The sequence below is a fragment of the Barbus barbus genome (genome assembly GCF_936440315.1).
Source record: "Barbus barbus genome assembly, chromosome: 31".
NCBI lineage: Eukaryota > Metazoa > Chordata > Actinopteri > Cypriniformes > Cyprinidae > Barbus > Barbus barbus.
This window is the reverse complement of record NC_136759.1, coordinates 20,844,806-20,859,271: the sequence shown is the minus strand read 5'-3', so window position 1 is coordinate 20,859,271 and position 14,466 is coordinate 20,844,806. Positions and strand designations below refer to the sequence as shown.

At 34.6% G+C, this 14,466-nt stretch overlaps 1 protein-coding gene across 3 annotated transcripts in view; it reads left to right on the top strand.

The window, feature by feature from the left end:
• The window catches only part of LOC306851588 (serine/threonine-protein kinase D2-like), a 41,043-nt gene that overhangs the window by 19,096 nt on the left and 7,481 nt on the right, over positions 1 to 14,466 (top strand). The window contains exons 2-12 of one of the 3 annotated variants that reach the window (XM_079387950.1): positions 3,256 to 3,394; positions 4,971 to 5,102; positions 5,240 to 5,436; positions 7,839 to 8,022; positions 9,081 to 9,149; positions 9,303 to 9,465; positions 10,750 to 10,861; positions 11,959 to 12,036; positions 13,354 to 13,666; positions 14,145 to 14,197; positions 14,308 to 14,380. In XM_079387950.1, coding sequence (XP_079244076.1) covers positions 3,256 to 3,394; positions 4,971 to 5,102; positions 5,240 to 5,436; positions 7,839 to 8,022; positions 9,081 to 9,149; positions 9,303 to 9,465; positions 10,750 to 10,861; positions 11,959 to 12,036; positions 13,354 to 13,666; positions 14,145 to 14,197; positions 14,308 to 14,380 — 1,513 coding nt within the window. Of the gene's footprint in view, positions 1 to 3,255; positions 3,395 to 4,970; positions 5,103 to 5,239; positions 5,437 to 7,838; positions 8,023 to 9,080; positions 9,159 to 9,302; positions 9,466 to 10,749; positions 10,862 to 11,958; positions 12,037 to 13,353; positions 13,667 to 14,144; positions 14,198 to 14,307; positions 14,381 to 14,466 lie in introns of all 3 variants that reach the window. The other 2 variants (XM_079387949.1, XM_079387951.1) reach the window with 2 other exon arrangements.

Sequence of the window (14,466 nt, the reverse complement as noted above, 5' to 3'; positions counted from 1 at the left end):
TCTCCAGGAGCAGGGTTGGAGATCCCTGTTCTCAAACTCTGGTCCTGGAGGGCCACTCTCCTGCAGAGTTTAGCTCCAACCAGGTCCCTTGCCTAGAAGTTTCTAGTAAAGGCCATTGCACACTGAGTCGTATGCGTTTTTTATTACGTTTCTTGTTACAGATGCGAAAATGCAGAACATCGAACCTGATCTGGTCATCATGACCTGATGAATTTTTTTTATGACGGACGAAAGTTTCGGAGGCAGTCTGTAAACATGATTGACACAACACAAGGTCGTATTTATTTTTCAACGTGTGAAAATTTCGGACGAAAATTTGAGACTCAGTGTGCAATGACCTTTAGTCTGAAGACCTTGATTACTTTGGTTTAGGTGTGTTTAATTAGGTCTGTAGCTACCCAGTGGCCCTCCAGAAACTGAATTTGACACCCCTGCTCTAAACGAACTTGCATTGATTTTTTTGTAAGAAATTACGTCATCTCAGTTCGTTCTTCGGAAAAGCCCACCAAACTCCACCATGACTTGGATGTGAGACCAACGTACTGTTCTGGTTGAACCTTAAACCTAGTTTTACTTATTTAAAGGATTCTTTACACATGAATTCCTTTTTTCAGTGTGCTATGTGTGCGCCGATATCAGCCATGATTCCATGTTCCGTAGTGAAAAATCCCAACTGACTTTTTCCAGCGCCACTGGCACACAAACACTGACACAAGACGAGGGGCAAGAGTCAGGTTTGGTATGCTAGTTGTGATGGCTTCCAGCTCACTGAGTTGTATGACATGCGATGAATAGCGCATTATAAAGTATTCAGGAGATCTGCTTCACTGATAAGCCCCTATGCATTTGACTGACATTATCAAGCCTACGTCCCACACTCCTTTGACCTGCGGTATGGGGCAGCTATATCTTTTTTCACCCTTGTTGTTCTGTCATTCATTATATGTAACACTGCACCTTTGTCATGCTATTCACTGTGCCCAGCTTTCTCATTTCAAACTCTCTCCAAGTTGGCTTGTTCAGGTAGCTAATCTTCTCATGCCAGGTAGTTGTTCAGTGCCAAGTGGGATTTCGCTCTACAATGATTGGCAGACGACGGCTGTAATGCAGAAGTGCTCGGGTATCACACCCGACTGGCTCTCAGGCTTATATCACAGCACGGTCACAGCTGTCAACTCGAAATGAAAAGCAGCCAAGCAAATCCTCCACACCAGCTCTCATGCTAATTAGCACAAATGGGTTCTGCGCGACACTGCGTCGGAATCCCCCTGCAGGATCTTCATCAAAGAGCTGCTCCACTGTGTCTTCTGCTGCTCTACATGCCTGGTGATTAAAAGGCGTTGGATGTAAATTATTTTTGTTGGTTTATAACATCGCCATTTGGTTTTAAAAATGCACCAGGCCTTAAAGGGATCACGGCAAAGAGTTTTGATCTTATTATTTCTCTTGAGGGACAATGCTAATGTTTACCAAGGTTTTATTGCATTAAAAACTGTAATTATGTAATACTGCATGAGCCTTAGGATAAAACAGGCTGTTTTTTGCTAATGTGCCTATAAAGTCTCAAAGTAAACTTCATCTTTGAATGTAAAATGAGATTGGTAAACTGGTAAAACTATTTTTTACAAGTTTTACACATGGGCTATGGGTTTTCTGCTGGATTCTCTCTAGTTTGTACACTGCAGAATTGGTTTTCTTACTTAGTATTTTTGTCTTGTTTTCCATTAAAAATAACTTAACATTCTTGAATCAAGATAAATTTACTTGAGAAAAGAAAAGACTAAGATATTAAGATATTAAGTCTTGTTTCCTGAAATATTTATCAATTTTTATAATTTTTTTGTTTAAAACAAGAAAAATCTTCTACCAATGGGGTAAGCAAAATAATCTAAATTTAAAGGGAAAACAAGATTATTTTTCTTTCCCCATTGGCAGATATTTTTCCTTGTTTTAAGCCAAAAATAACACAAGAAAACAAGACAAAAATACTAAACAAGAATATATATATATATATATATATATATATATATATATATATATATATTCTTGTTTAGTATTTTTGTATATATATATATATATATATATATATATATATATATATATATATATATATATATATAATTTTCTTTTTTTTTTGCACTGCAAAAAAACTTTATTCAAGATCAACCTCTTTGCAAAGCCAGAACACACTGTAACATAAAACTAATTTTGAAACATAGTTAAAAATACAGTTGACCCAAAAATTTTAATTCTGTTATCATTTACTGTTATCAGTGTCATTTCAAACGTGTATGACTTTCTTTCTTCTGCGGAACATAAGAAGATTAAATGAAAGTCATTGGGGTCCAAACAACATTGGATCCCTTTGATGTTTATTGCATGGACCAAAAAATATTTTTTCAAACTACAACTACCTTCTTTTGTGTTCCTCAGAAGAAAGAAAGTCATACAGTTTTGGAACAACAAGAGTGTAAGTAAATGATGACAGAATCTTCATTTCTGGACAAAATTAATCAGTAAAATGTTTAATGGCCACTTCAGAAAAACTTTCCTTTGTTATTGTTGGTTATATACTTACTGGAATAAGATCTACTACTTCTCATGTTTTTGAATAATCTGACATTAAAAAGTCGCAAATTTTGTAACTAACCATTTTCCCTGCATCATTTCAGTAAATGGTTGTTTTGGACATAAGATAACTTTCTGGTAATGAAACCTACGTTATGTTTACGTATTGTTTTGAACTTTTTATGTCAAAAGTTCCAGGAAAATTTGATCTCCTAAAATAACACAAATAACATAAAACCTCTAGAAACCACTCAGAAGCTTTACGGCAGCAGAGCTACGAAAATTAAAAGCTCTTCTCTGCAACAACAGGAAATCTTCAAAATGCAGCTGGCAGAAGCAAAGAACACCCCCGCCCCACCTTGACGTGCAACACTTGCACAAATAAGAGAGGAGTTCCCTGGTGGGTACACCTGCAAAAGTGCCACCATCAGAGACCCTTGCAAATGGCTCTTCATTAACATGATGACCGCCGATCTTAGTAGCTCATCTCAAAGTTGGATTCTCCAAGTTTGTCCATGAGCCAAAAATCTATGAAGGATGTTGTGGTTGTTATGAGCAGCTGTAATGTGGTGAAGGTTGTTAACAACAGGAAAAGAGAAATATTACATTAGCAGAGTGTAGTGGATATGTATAGATGGGTTATAAATGAGGCTAATCAATGTTTCTTTTTCTCTTTGTTTTGTCCAGTTTCCTGAATGTGGCTTTTATGGGATCTATGACAAGATCCTCCTCTTCAAGCATGACACCAGCAGCAGTAACATCCTGCAGCTGGTCAAGGCTGTGTCGGACATTCAGGAGGGGGACCTGGTGGAAGTTGTTTTGTCCGGTAAGTCGATTGGTAGTAACCAATAGCTCAAAAGGCATTCAAACATGCAGCAACAAAGCTAAAAGTCATTCATTATTAAGATATGATCATTTCCGGTGACATGAAATGAATGATAGTAACCACTGGCCTGTGGAGAGCTTTTTTTCACCCCCGCCCCCATTTCACATTATCGCAATTTGAATAAATCTAATTTTCTTTACCATACTTGTTTGAATTAATTTTAATTTAACCTGTATAAAATTATTAATACATTGTAATACATGTTGCACATTAGTATTTAATAATAATAATAATGTCTAATTTTGCAGTAATGAGAATATAAGGAGAATAACTTAATTAAATAATTCTGTGTTTTTGTTAAATAAACTATTAAATTAATTTTCATTCATTGAAATAAAATCAAATATAAATCTTGGATAAAAATTTCTTGGCAACTACCTGTAATAATATATGTTTAGGATGAAGTACAAAAATTACTAAACCCAAAACTGAAATAAATATAACTTATAAATATATCAAATAAATATGAATAATAAATAATAATATAAACAAATATATTAAATATTTGAAAATGACAAAAACACAAAAGTTTAAATGAATGAAAAAGGAAACTGAACATGTAAAAATCAAAGATATTATAAAATATAGTAAATTATTTGAATCTGTCTGGGGATATTGAGAATGTATAAAGATCTTTATTTTTATTTTTAAAATGAAATTTGACCATAATCAGATATAAATTTCTGATCAGATATAAAAATCTGAAATTTCTGGGGGTTTCAAGTTAACACTGGAATATAAATCCACGTTTTGTATTCTTGTATTGACTCTTTTTAAAATGACATATCCTTGAAGTACTGAAAAAGTGATACATATCAACAGCATGTGACACAAAGCAATTTCCTGGGGGTTTACACACTCTTTTACAATGTTAAAATGGCTGTAATGCCAATAACTAAAATCACAACACAATGCTTTTAACAAGTCACGTCACTTAACTGAATGGATAAGACCTAGATCTTATAAAAGTCTCATTTGGTGTATTTTAACATTTTATCTGGAGAAATGCACAAATAACTGGAGCAGTGTGAGTGTTAGTCTGATGTCCAAGAGCCAAAGTTGAAGATCAAATGTAATCAGCAGAAGTGTTGTGAGAATATGTTGAAATAACAGATTTGATAGAGATGGGGAGATACCGTATCTCTTCAACTCACACACAGCTTCAAATGTTGGAAATTGTGCAAATTTGTAAAATTTGCATATTTTCAGTGTACAGTAGAAGTTTGTAGTAAAACATTTGACGGTAAACGTTTTTGTAAAATTAATAAAAAATAAAAAAATAACAGAGATCTGTTGGAAATTGTATTTTCAAACTTTAAAATGTTGCAAATACAACTCCCTATACATTTACTGTAGTTTTAGCGACCATAATGGCGTATTTTGTTTCCTTCAATTTATACTCAATTTGGTCTTAAACTGTCTCAAATTTACCTGCATAAAACCTGCAGGGTTTGAATGACATTTGAGCAGTTAGCCCTGATGTCTCCTGTTTGTGATTCTGTTGTGTGTTCTGCAGCTGCTGCTACATCCGAGGACTTCCAGATTCGTCCTCACGCATTAAACGTGCACTCGTATCGCGCACCGGCGTTCTGTGATCACTGCGGCGAGATGCTTTTCGGCCTGGTGCGTCAAGGACTCAAATGCGATGGTGGGGACTTCACAATTTGTATTCTTCATACTGCACATGTTTTCGTTCAGTCATAGCTAGACTTGTTGTGAGCTGTCATGCAACTACATATATTTTCCATGTCCCAACTATCTCCATCTCACTGTTTCCCCCTGCAGGTTGTGGACTGAATTACCACAAGCGCTGTGCTTTTAGCATTCCCAATAACTGCAGCGGGGCGAGGAAGCGGCGGCTGTCCACCGCGTCCCTCACCAGCAGTCAGTCTCTGCGTCTGTCCACCGCAGAGTCCCTCAGTAGTCTCAACAGCAGTGTGACGTCTGAAGAAGCCAGTCTCATACGATCGCACACCCAGATGGTACAGCACACATTCAATTTCATGTTCTAAGAAACATAATGTATGTTCCTCGGTAAAACCCCCAGCTTTTGAGGGGACAAATTAAATTAAGAAATGTGCAAAATTAATATATGTAAAAATTGTACATCTTGATTTTAAGTGTATTTTAAGTGTTTTTTAAAAATTTTTAATTTTTATGTTTATGTATAGGCTACTGGCAGTCAAAAGTTTAAGTAATACGTTTTTGAAAGAAGTCTTTTATGCTTACCAAAGGTTGAATTTATTTGATCAAAAGTGCAGTAAAAACAGCAATATTGTAAAATATTATTTCATGGCAAAGCTGAATATTCAGCAATCTTTATTGCAGTCTTCATTCAGTAAGAATAGCGTTTAAATCATTACAGTGCTGTCAAAGATTAATCGCAATTAATCGCATCCAAAGTAAAAGTTTTTGTTTTACATAATACATGTGTATGTACTGTGTATATTTATTATGTATATATAAATACACACACACAATATATATTTAGAAAATATTTACATATATTTACATGCATAAATTTATATTCATTTAATTTATATATAAATATATTTAATATATAAACATAACATGTTTTTCTTAAATATATACATGCCTGTGTGTATTTATATATACATAATAAATATACACATTACACATATATGTATATATTATGTAAATACAAACTTTTATTTTGGATGCGATTCATTGCACTAAATCATTAATATTTCACTAAATCAGCACATTAGAATGATATATATATATATATATATATATATATATTCTCTCTCTCTCTCTCTCGCTCTCTCTCTCTCTCTCTCTCTCTCTCTCTCTATATATATATATATATATATACAGTGGTGTGAAAAAGTGTTGGCCCCCTTCCTGATTTTTTATTTTTTTGCATGTTTGTCACACTTTAGTGTTTCAGATCAAACAAACTTAAATATTAATCAAAGATAACACAAGTAAACACAACATGCAGTTTTTGAATGAAGTTTTTTTATTATGAAGGGAAAAACTAAATCCAAACCCACATGGCCCTGTGTGAAAAAGTGCTTGCCCCCTAAACCTAATAACTGGTTGGGCCACCCTTAGCAGCAACAACTGCAATCAAGCGTTTGCAATAATTTGCAATAAGTCTGTTAAAGCGCTGTGGAGGAATTTTGGCCCACTCATCTTGGCAGAATTGTTGTAATTCAGCCACATTGGAGGGTTTTCGAGCATGAACTGCCTTTTTAAGCGGTTCATGCTTAAAAAGGCATGCACCTCCTACTTCCACTCACTATTACGAACCTACATCCCCTCCAGAAGTCTGAGATCTGCTAGTGAGCGACGCCTTGTGGTACCATCACAGAGAGGCTCAAAATCACTCTCCAGAACATTCTCGTTCACCATTCCTGGCTGGTGGAATAATCTTCCCACCCCTATCCGGAACGCCGGATCCCTGTCAATCTTCAAGCAACAACTGAAAACTCATCTCTTTCGGCAGTACTTGACTTCATCCTAAAAAAACAAAAACTATTTCCCTCTATCTTTCTCTCCGCTAGCTTGTACTTATTTGAACAATGACTGAGACTTGGTGTTACGAGCACTTCCTCTGTCTGATTTCCTCTTCAAGATTAATCGCTTTTTGTATTCCCCAATTGTAAGTCGCTTTGGATAAAAGCGTCTGCCAAATGACTAAATGTAAATGTAAATGTTTAAGGTCATGCCACAGCATCTCAATAGGATTCAGGTCAGGACTTTGACTAGGCCACTCCAAAGTCTTCATTTTGCACTTCATTTCAGTTTTCATTTCCCATCATAAAAAACCATTCATTTAAAAACTGCATGTTGTGTTTACTTGTGTTATCTTTGATTAATATTTAAATTTGTTTGATGATCCTATACATTAACGTGTGACAAACATGTAAAAAAAAAAAAAAATCAGGATGGGGGCCAACACTTTTTCACACCACTGTATATATATATATATATATAGAACAATTCATTTTTATTGAATTATTCTAAGCATTTATCAATCTCAGTTCATATTTATTGCAACACTTACTAATACATTATTAAAATCAAAAGTTTTCTCCGTTAATATTAATTAATGTACCTGAGCAACATGAACTAACAATGAACAGTTGCATTTTTTATTAATTACTGTTAACAAAGATTACTAAATACTATAACAAATGTATTGTTCATACTTAGTTAATATTAGTCAATGCATTACTTAATGTGACTTAACTAATGAACCGTATTGTAAAGTGTTAGCATAAAAATATAATTAACTATATTTAGTAATAATATACTGTACATAGATTTTTCAGTTACTGTAACTTTAACATAATGGAATTTAATGTTTAATTTAATAATATAATGTCACGTAAATATCATGTTGATCTGTCTCCAGCCCCGCACCCCCAGTGAGGCCAGGCGCTTTTACACCGGACGGCCCGTCCACCTGGACAAGATCCTCATGGCTAAAGTGAAGGTCCCGCACACATTCGCCGTTCACTCTTACACACGTCCCACCGTGTGTCAGTACTGCAAGAGACTGCTGAGAGGACTCTTCCGCCAGGGACTCCAGTGCAAAGGTCTGACAATCCTGCTCAATAATCCACCCTGAATTACAAATTAGTACTACAACAGCCAGGAAATTGGATTCATTCATGTTGTATTAGTGAATTCCACACCTACCTGCATAATGACCCATACGGGTATGCAATGACAAGGTGAGTTTGCAGTAGTGATTGGCTGACTGGACATTCTTCAGTCAAATAAATAAATGCATGGACATAAAATATTGATTTGAGTTTAAATTAAATATTGATTTGAGATGTAATTATGTAGTTAACGTGCTTGTAGATTATCTTAAAATAACAGTAAAAGTACACTTAATATGTACACTCTCTTTTAAAAAAGGGTCAGTAATATTTTTCTTTTCCCCCAAATTGTTTTAAACAAATTAATAATTTTATTTATCAAAGGATGCATTAAGCTTATGAAAGGTGACAGTAACAACATTTACTGTATGGAAACATTTCTATTTCAAATTTCTATTTCTTTTCTAATCATGAAAGAATCCTTAAGAATGTATCACCCCCACCCAAAAAATAATAAAATAATGTAAGATATATATATAAAAAATTATATAACAAAAAAAAAAAAAAAAAAAAAAAAATAGATATTGATATTGAGAAACAGCAACAGCAAATCATCTGGAAAATCAGCTTTGCCTTCACAGGAATAAATTACATTTTAAAACATATACAAATAGAAAAGAGATTTTCACTTGTATTAATATTTCAATTTATGATTTTACTGTTTTTACTTTACTTTTGATCAAATAAATGCAGCTTTGATAAACATAAGATACTTTTAAGAGCATAAATGATCTAAAGGACTTTCAGAAGCATTAAAAAAAATCTTACTGACCACAAGCTTTTGAACGTTAATGTAGTACAGTATTAATTTAAAATGATAAGTAAAAAATTATATTGTCAAGGAGCAGACTTATGTGTATTCTACATACATACAGTATTAATTTCATTTAAAAGATTTATAATAATTTAAAACATTAATTTGTAGTATTTATATTTGTTATAATTTTCAATATTTGATTTTATGACACTTTTTTTCCTTCTTTTTTAAGACTGCAAGTTCAACTGCCACAAGCGATGTGCATACAAGATCCCAAATGACTGCTTAGGGGAGAGTCTCGGTAATGAGTGTGAGAGAAACATTGTTAACATGATGGACATTGTTAACACATTTGGAATATTTCTGCTTATGCAAACATGTAATTATTGTTTGTCACTTTATGGTGCTTGTGTGTGATTTGTTTTTACTTCTTTCCCATCTGTCTGTCTCTCAGACATATTAAGTCCAAGCACAGACACGGAGGTGCCGATGGACTACAGTAATGAGTATTCTGACACTGATAAATCGTCTCTGATGGACGACTCAGACGAGGCCTGCAGTATCCCCGGGTCTTTCTCCCCAGACAGCAACCAGGATGGAGCCAGTGGAGACCAGAGGTAGTAAGACAGGTTTCAGACACACAGAAAAAAATAAGACCTAATCACTGTAAACACAAAATTGGAAAGAATAATAATAGAGTTTTATGTGACTCAGGCTCATTGGAAATATGTAACTGCCTACATTTCTGCAAAAATGTACCTATATATACATCAGTTTCCAGCTGAAATCAACACTAGTGGCAATAAAATAGCAACAAATTTTGTTCCTTTTCACAGAAATTATGATTACAGGAGTCAGATTAGCAATAAACAGAGGCTTATTTTTGCACGGTTCATTGCACAATTCCATGTTCTGACATTAAAACATTTTTACCAAAGTTTTTGATTTGTAATCTAATACATTTTATTGTTTGCATAACATAACCAGCTCCATATGTATGGCTTTTCTGACATAGTAAACTTGCTCGATAGCTCACCTGGTAGAGCATTGCACTTGCTATACGGAGCGCTCTGGTACGAATCTGTTAAAAAAAGAGACACAACAATCCACAAAAGAGCTCAAAGCCTTGCGCAAGGAAGCTAAATTGGCATGGCTGCTTCAGCAAATGTGTTTTTATCTCGCATTTGCTTTTGTTAATACTATCAGTCAAGGCTGAGTTATTCTAGGGCTGCTTTTTTTTTACGCGATTAACACAGTTTAGTGCCACTTGCCAGACATTTAATTTCTGAAATGCCATGATATGTACAAATAAACAATGTAATAACTGAGAAAATGAGAAAACTAAGAAAACGAAACACTATTTTGTAACACTCACAGCACATTTTACCGGAAACTGCTATAAAACATTCTGCAAGAAGCAAAATATCATTTTGCAACTGTTTTGTACCCACAGGCATGTTATTTTTACACTGTGCTGTTTATAAACCCCCATTTGCAATTGAGAAAAAGTGATATCACTGATAAGCACCTATTGTGGACGTCATCTGAAAAGTGCAGTGAAATATGCATATTTGGACTAACTATCTCAGGTTTTGAGTTATGAGTAATGTATTTCCAATGAGCATGAGATGGTTTTATGGCTTATACAAATTATATACATCAAAATTACAAGGTGTACAAGACCTTCACATCACAGTTTCCCTTTGCAATAAAATGAACTGACCAATAAGATATTAGCTTTTTGCAAACTATTCATAATTCATGTTGATTTTGAGCATCTTTCTTTGTACGAATAGCTTTTATTCAGCATGCAGTTGCCTGCATACCTCTATGTCTGTCACACACCTGGATTCTCTTATAAGATCTCATGATTTATGACGTGTGCTCTCATGTTTCCCCAGTGCTAATATTCCTCTGATGAGAGTAGTGCAGTCGATCAGGCAGACCACACGTCGCTCTAGCACAGCCATCAAGGAAGGCTGGATGGTGCACTACAGCAACAAGGACACACTGGTACTTCCTCTGACTGCTGGCTGACCTGAAAGGGATAATTTACCCCAGAATTAATATTTTGACCTCATTTGCTCACTCTCATTTCGTTACAAACCTGTATGACTTTTTTCTTTAGAACCAAAAAGGGATCTTTTGAAGAGCGTCTTACATTTACCAATAAATCTTCCAAATGGTTTTGGAATGAATACACACACACACACACACACACACACACACACACACACAATAATAATAATAATACTGCAATTGCCAGATTGCCAGTCATTTATCTACTTACATTTCTACTTACAGGTTTCCTAGTTACTTAAAATGTATTATTTGTTTGCACATATTTATTTAATGGTTTAAATTTCATTAATTTGGCCCTCCATAATAGTCCTGCATAGTAATATAGAGCAGTAGTTGTATGGACCACTTTTATGTATTTATTTATTCATTTCTCCATTTAAGTGTTTTGAGTCTTAAACTCCATTGTAAATATTTGCTATTATATAAAAATAGTGACAAGGATTTTCTTCATTTAAATTGTGTTCTACAGAGTTTGAACAATATGAAGATGAGTAAATAGTTTTTAGTTTAGCACAGCCAGACAGAGTTTTCTGTCTAGTCTATACACTATTCTTACCTCACTTCCAAACACCCTATTGATATTTCTTTATCTGTTCTGCATCAATCTGCACACTTGTGCTATAATATCAGCAAACCTTCAGCTTTTAAATCACAGGCTATTCTGAGCATCCCCTGCAGGAGTGGGTATTGATTTGTAGGAATGAATAGCTGTAAATGTCACTCATAGTGTTTGGTGCTTCTAGACGAGTATTTCCACAAAGAATGGGGACAAATTGGCATTTTCTCAACATTGATATATTGATCTGTTCTTGCTCTCCTGTAAAACGTCTGAATTTCTGTGCAACATTTTACTCCTCTTTAGGCTTTTCTTTCTAACTTTCCTCCTGTTTTTTCTCTTGCATCCTCCTCTTGTCTTCAGCTCTGTTTACACTTCGCTTTCTTCCTCCTGTCTGCTGGGGTGAAGCTGACCCCAGCATCTACTCCTTGTTGAGCTATGACCTCTGACCTCTCATCCCACCCTCCAACAGAGGAAGAAACACTATTGGCGCCTGGACTGCAAATGCATCATCCTATTTCAAAACGACACCACCAACAAATACTACAAGGTAGAATCTCACTTTCTTTTGTGGTTTAGTGACTGTTTATTATGAAAGCCTGTTTCTGCCATGGCATGAAAAAAAAAAAGGTAAATCTTTTATCTCACAATTCTGACTTTTAGAGTTTATATCTCCAAAATCCGACTTTTTCATGTGATTCTGAGAATTGCGAGGTATGAATTCAGAACTGTGAGATAAAAAAAAGTTGTAAAAAGCAATTTTTTCCATGTTGGAAACAACAACAAAAAAAAACTGTTGTGAGGATGTTAACTTGAAATTGCAAGAACAAAATTTAGAATTTTCATTTTATATCTTAAATCAATTCTGATTTTTTTTTTTTTTTTTTTGCAATTTTGAGAAAAAAGTCAGAATTGTGGCATATAAAACTCAGAATTGTGAGATAAAGTCACAATTACTTTTTAATTTTGTATTCCATGAAGGAAAAGAAAGTCAGAAGCTTGGAATTTAAAGATCAAAAGTTAGAATTTTTAGAGTTAGAGTTTATGTCTTGCAATTCTATGTTTATATCTTGCAATTCCGACTTTCTTTTCTCAGAATTGCAAGAAAAAGTCAAAATTGCGATATAAACTCAGAACAATTCTGTATTTTTCTCAGAAAAAAAAATCATGAGATATAAACAGAAAAATTGTGACTGTCTCAGAGCTGCAAGAAAAAAGTCAGAATTGTGAGATATGAAATCAGAATTCTAACTTTTCTTCTCACAGTTCAGTTTACATTTCGCAATTCTATTTTTTCATTTCTGCCACAGAATAAAAAAAAATAATAAATAAATAAAGGTAATTGAGACCTTTTTCTTTACAATTCTGAATTTATAGCTCACAATTCTGACTTTTTCGTAATTGTGAAAAAATAGTCAGAATTATAAGATAAAAAGTCACAATCACTTATTCTTTTTTGTTTTTATGTATGTATGTATGTACAGTATTTATTTATTAATTTTTCCATCCCTCCCATGGTGGAAACAAGCTTCCCATCGTTTATAGACATTTTGAGCTAAATTGCACATGAGAAAGGAGTTAATGTGTGTGTGTGGAAATGCCACATTACATTATGCATTATGCATTCACAGTGACAGATGAAGCATGAATATTCTGGGTTCATGAAATAATGTATTATGAATGGTTTTCACAAGCTAGTTGGCCATTAGGGTGACTTCACATGTAGAATTACCTGGTTTGATGTATCATTTCAGTTAATTATCTCAACTCACACTGGCATTAACCCAGACCCTGCTTTTTAATTAACCTTGGTGCATATTGTCTGCATGATTGAGGGTTTAATTTGCTCCTTTGCCTCCCTCCGCAGGAGATCCCGCTCTCAGAAATCCTGGAGGTTCGCCAGGCAGGTGATTTCTCTCTCGTTCCTCCTGGCACAAGCCCCCACTGCTTTGAGATCATGACGGGTACCTTGATCTACTTTGTTGGTGAAGACCCCAACACCACCCCGTCCCCATCATCCAGTGTGTCTGGTCTGCCCATCTCCACCAGCCCCAGTAGTGTTGCGCCCAATAGTGGGGTGGGACGAGAGTTTGCCAAAGGATGGGAGACTGCTATACGTCAAGCCCTCATGCCAGTCATCTTCCAAGACAACCCTCCAGCAAAAGGTCATACTCCTCACCGTAAGTGAGATTAATTTTGGAAGAAAGGTGTGATTCTGCATATATAATCATAATAGGGGTCACTGTTATGAAACCTAAACAAATCATTTGGTTATGAGGAGAATTTAGTTAGATATGATGATGCTATGATATGATAATATAATATGATGCTCATTTTCTTAATTTGGACTATTTAAAAATACATAAATGAATGAATGAATGTCATTGTTTATTTTATAGATGATAGATAGATAGATAGATAGATAGATAGATAGATAGATAGATAGATAGATAGATACTGTATGTATGTACATATATACATACATAGTCCATATCAGCAAGTTTCATATCAACATGAAGAAAGAAGTTGCAGTTTTTTGCGAATTTTGCATTCTACTTTTAGCATTGAAACTTTTGTCATTGACTTTTATACAGTACGAGTTTGACACTAAGATTATGAAGTGAGACTAATATGGTTATTAATCTGATTAATTTTCAGGCCAGGCATCAGTCAGCATCTCAGTGTCTAACAGTCAGATTCAGGAGAACGTGGTAAGTAAACATGACCTTTAAAGATGTGATACATCACATAGTCTGATGATGACAAAGATGATTAAGATAATGAGTTAGATAATAATAAATGATGATGATGTACCCAACAGGACATTGGAATGGTGTACCAGATCTTTGCTGATGAGGTTCTGGGCTCTGGACAATTTGGTGTGGTATATGGAGGTATGTCTATGGCTGAAAACATTTGTGGTTGCTAAGGTGTGCTTGGTGGTTGCCAGGCTATTCTGGATGCTTGCTAAGTGTTTTCT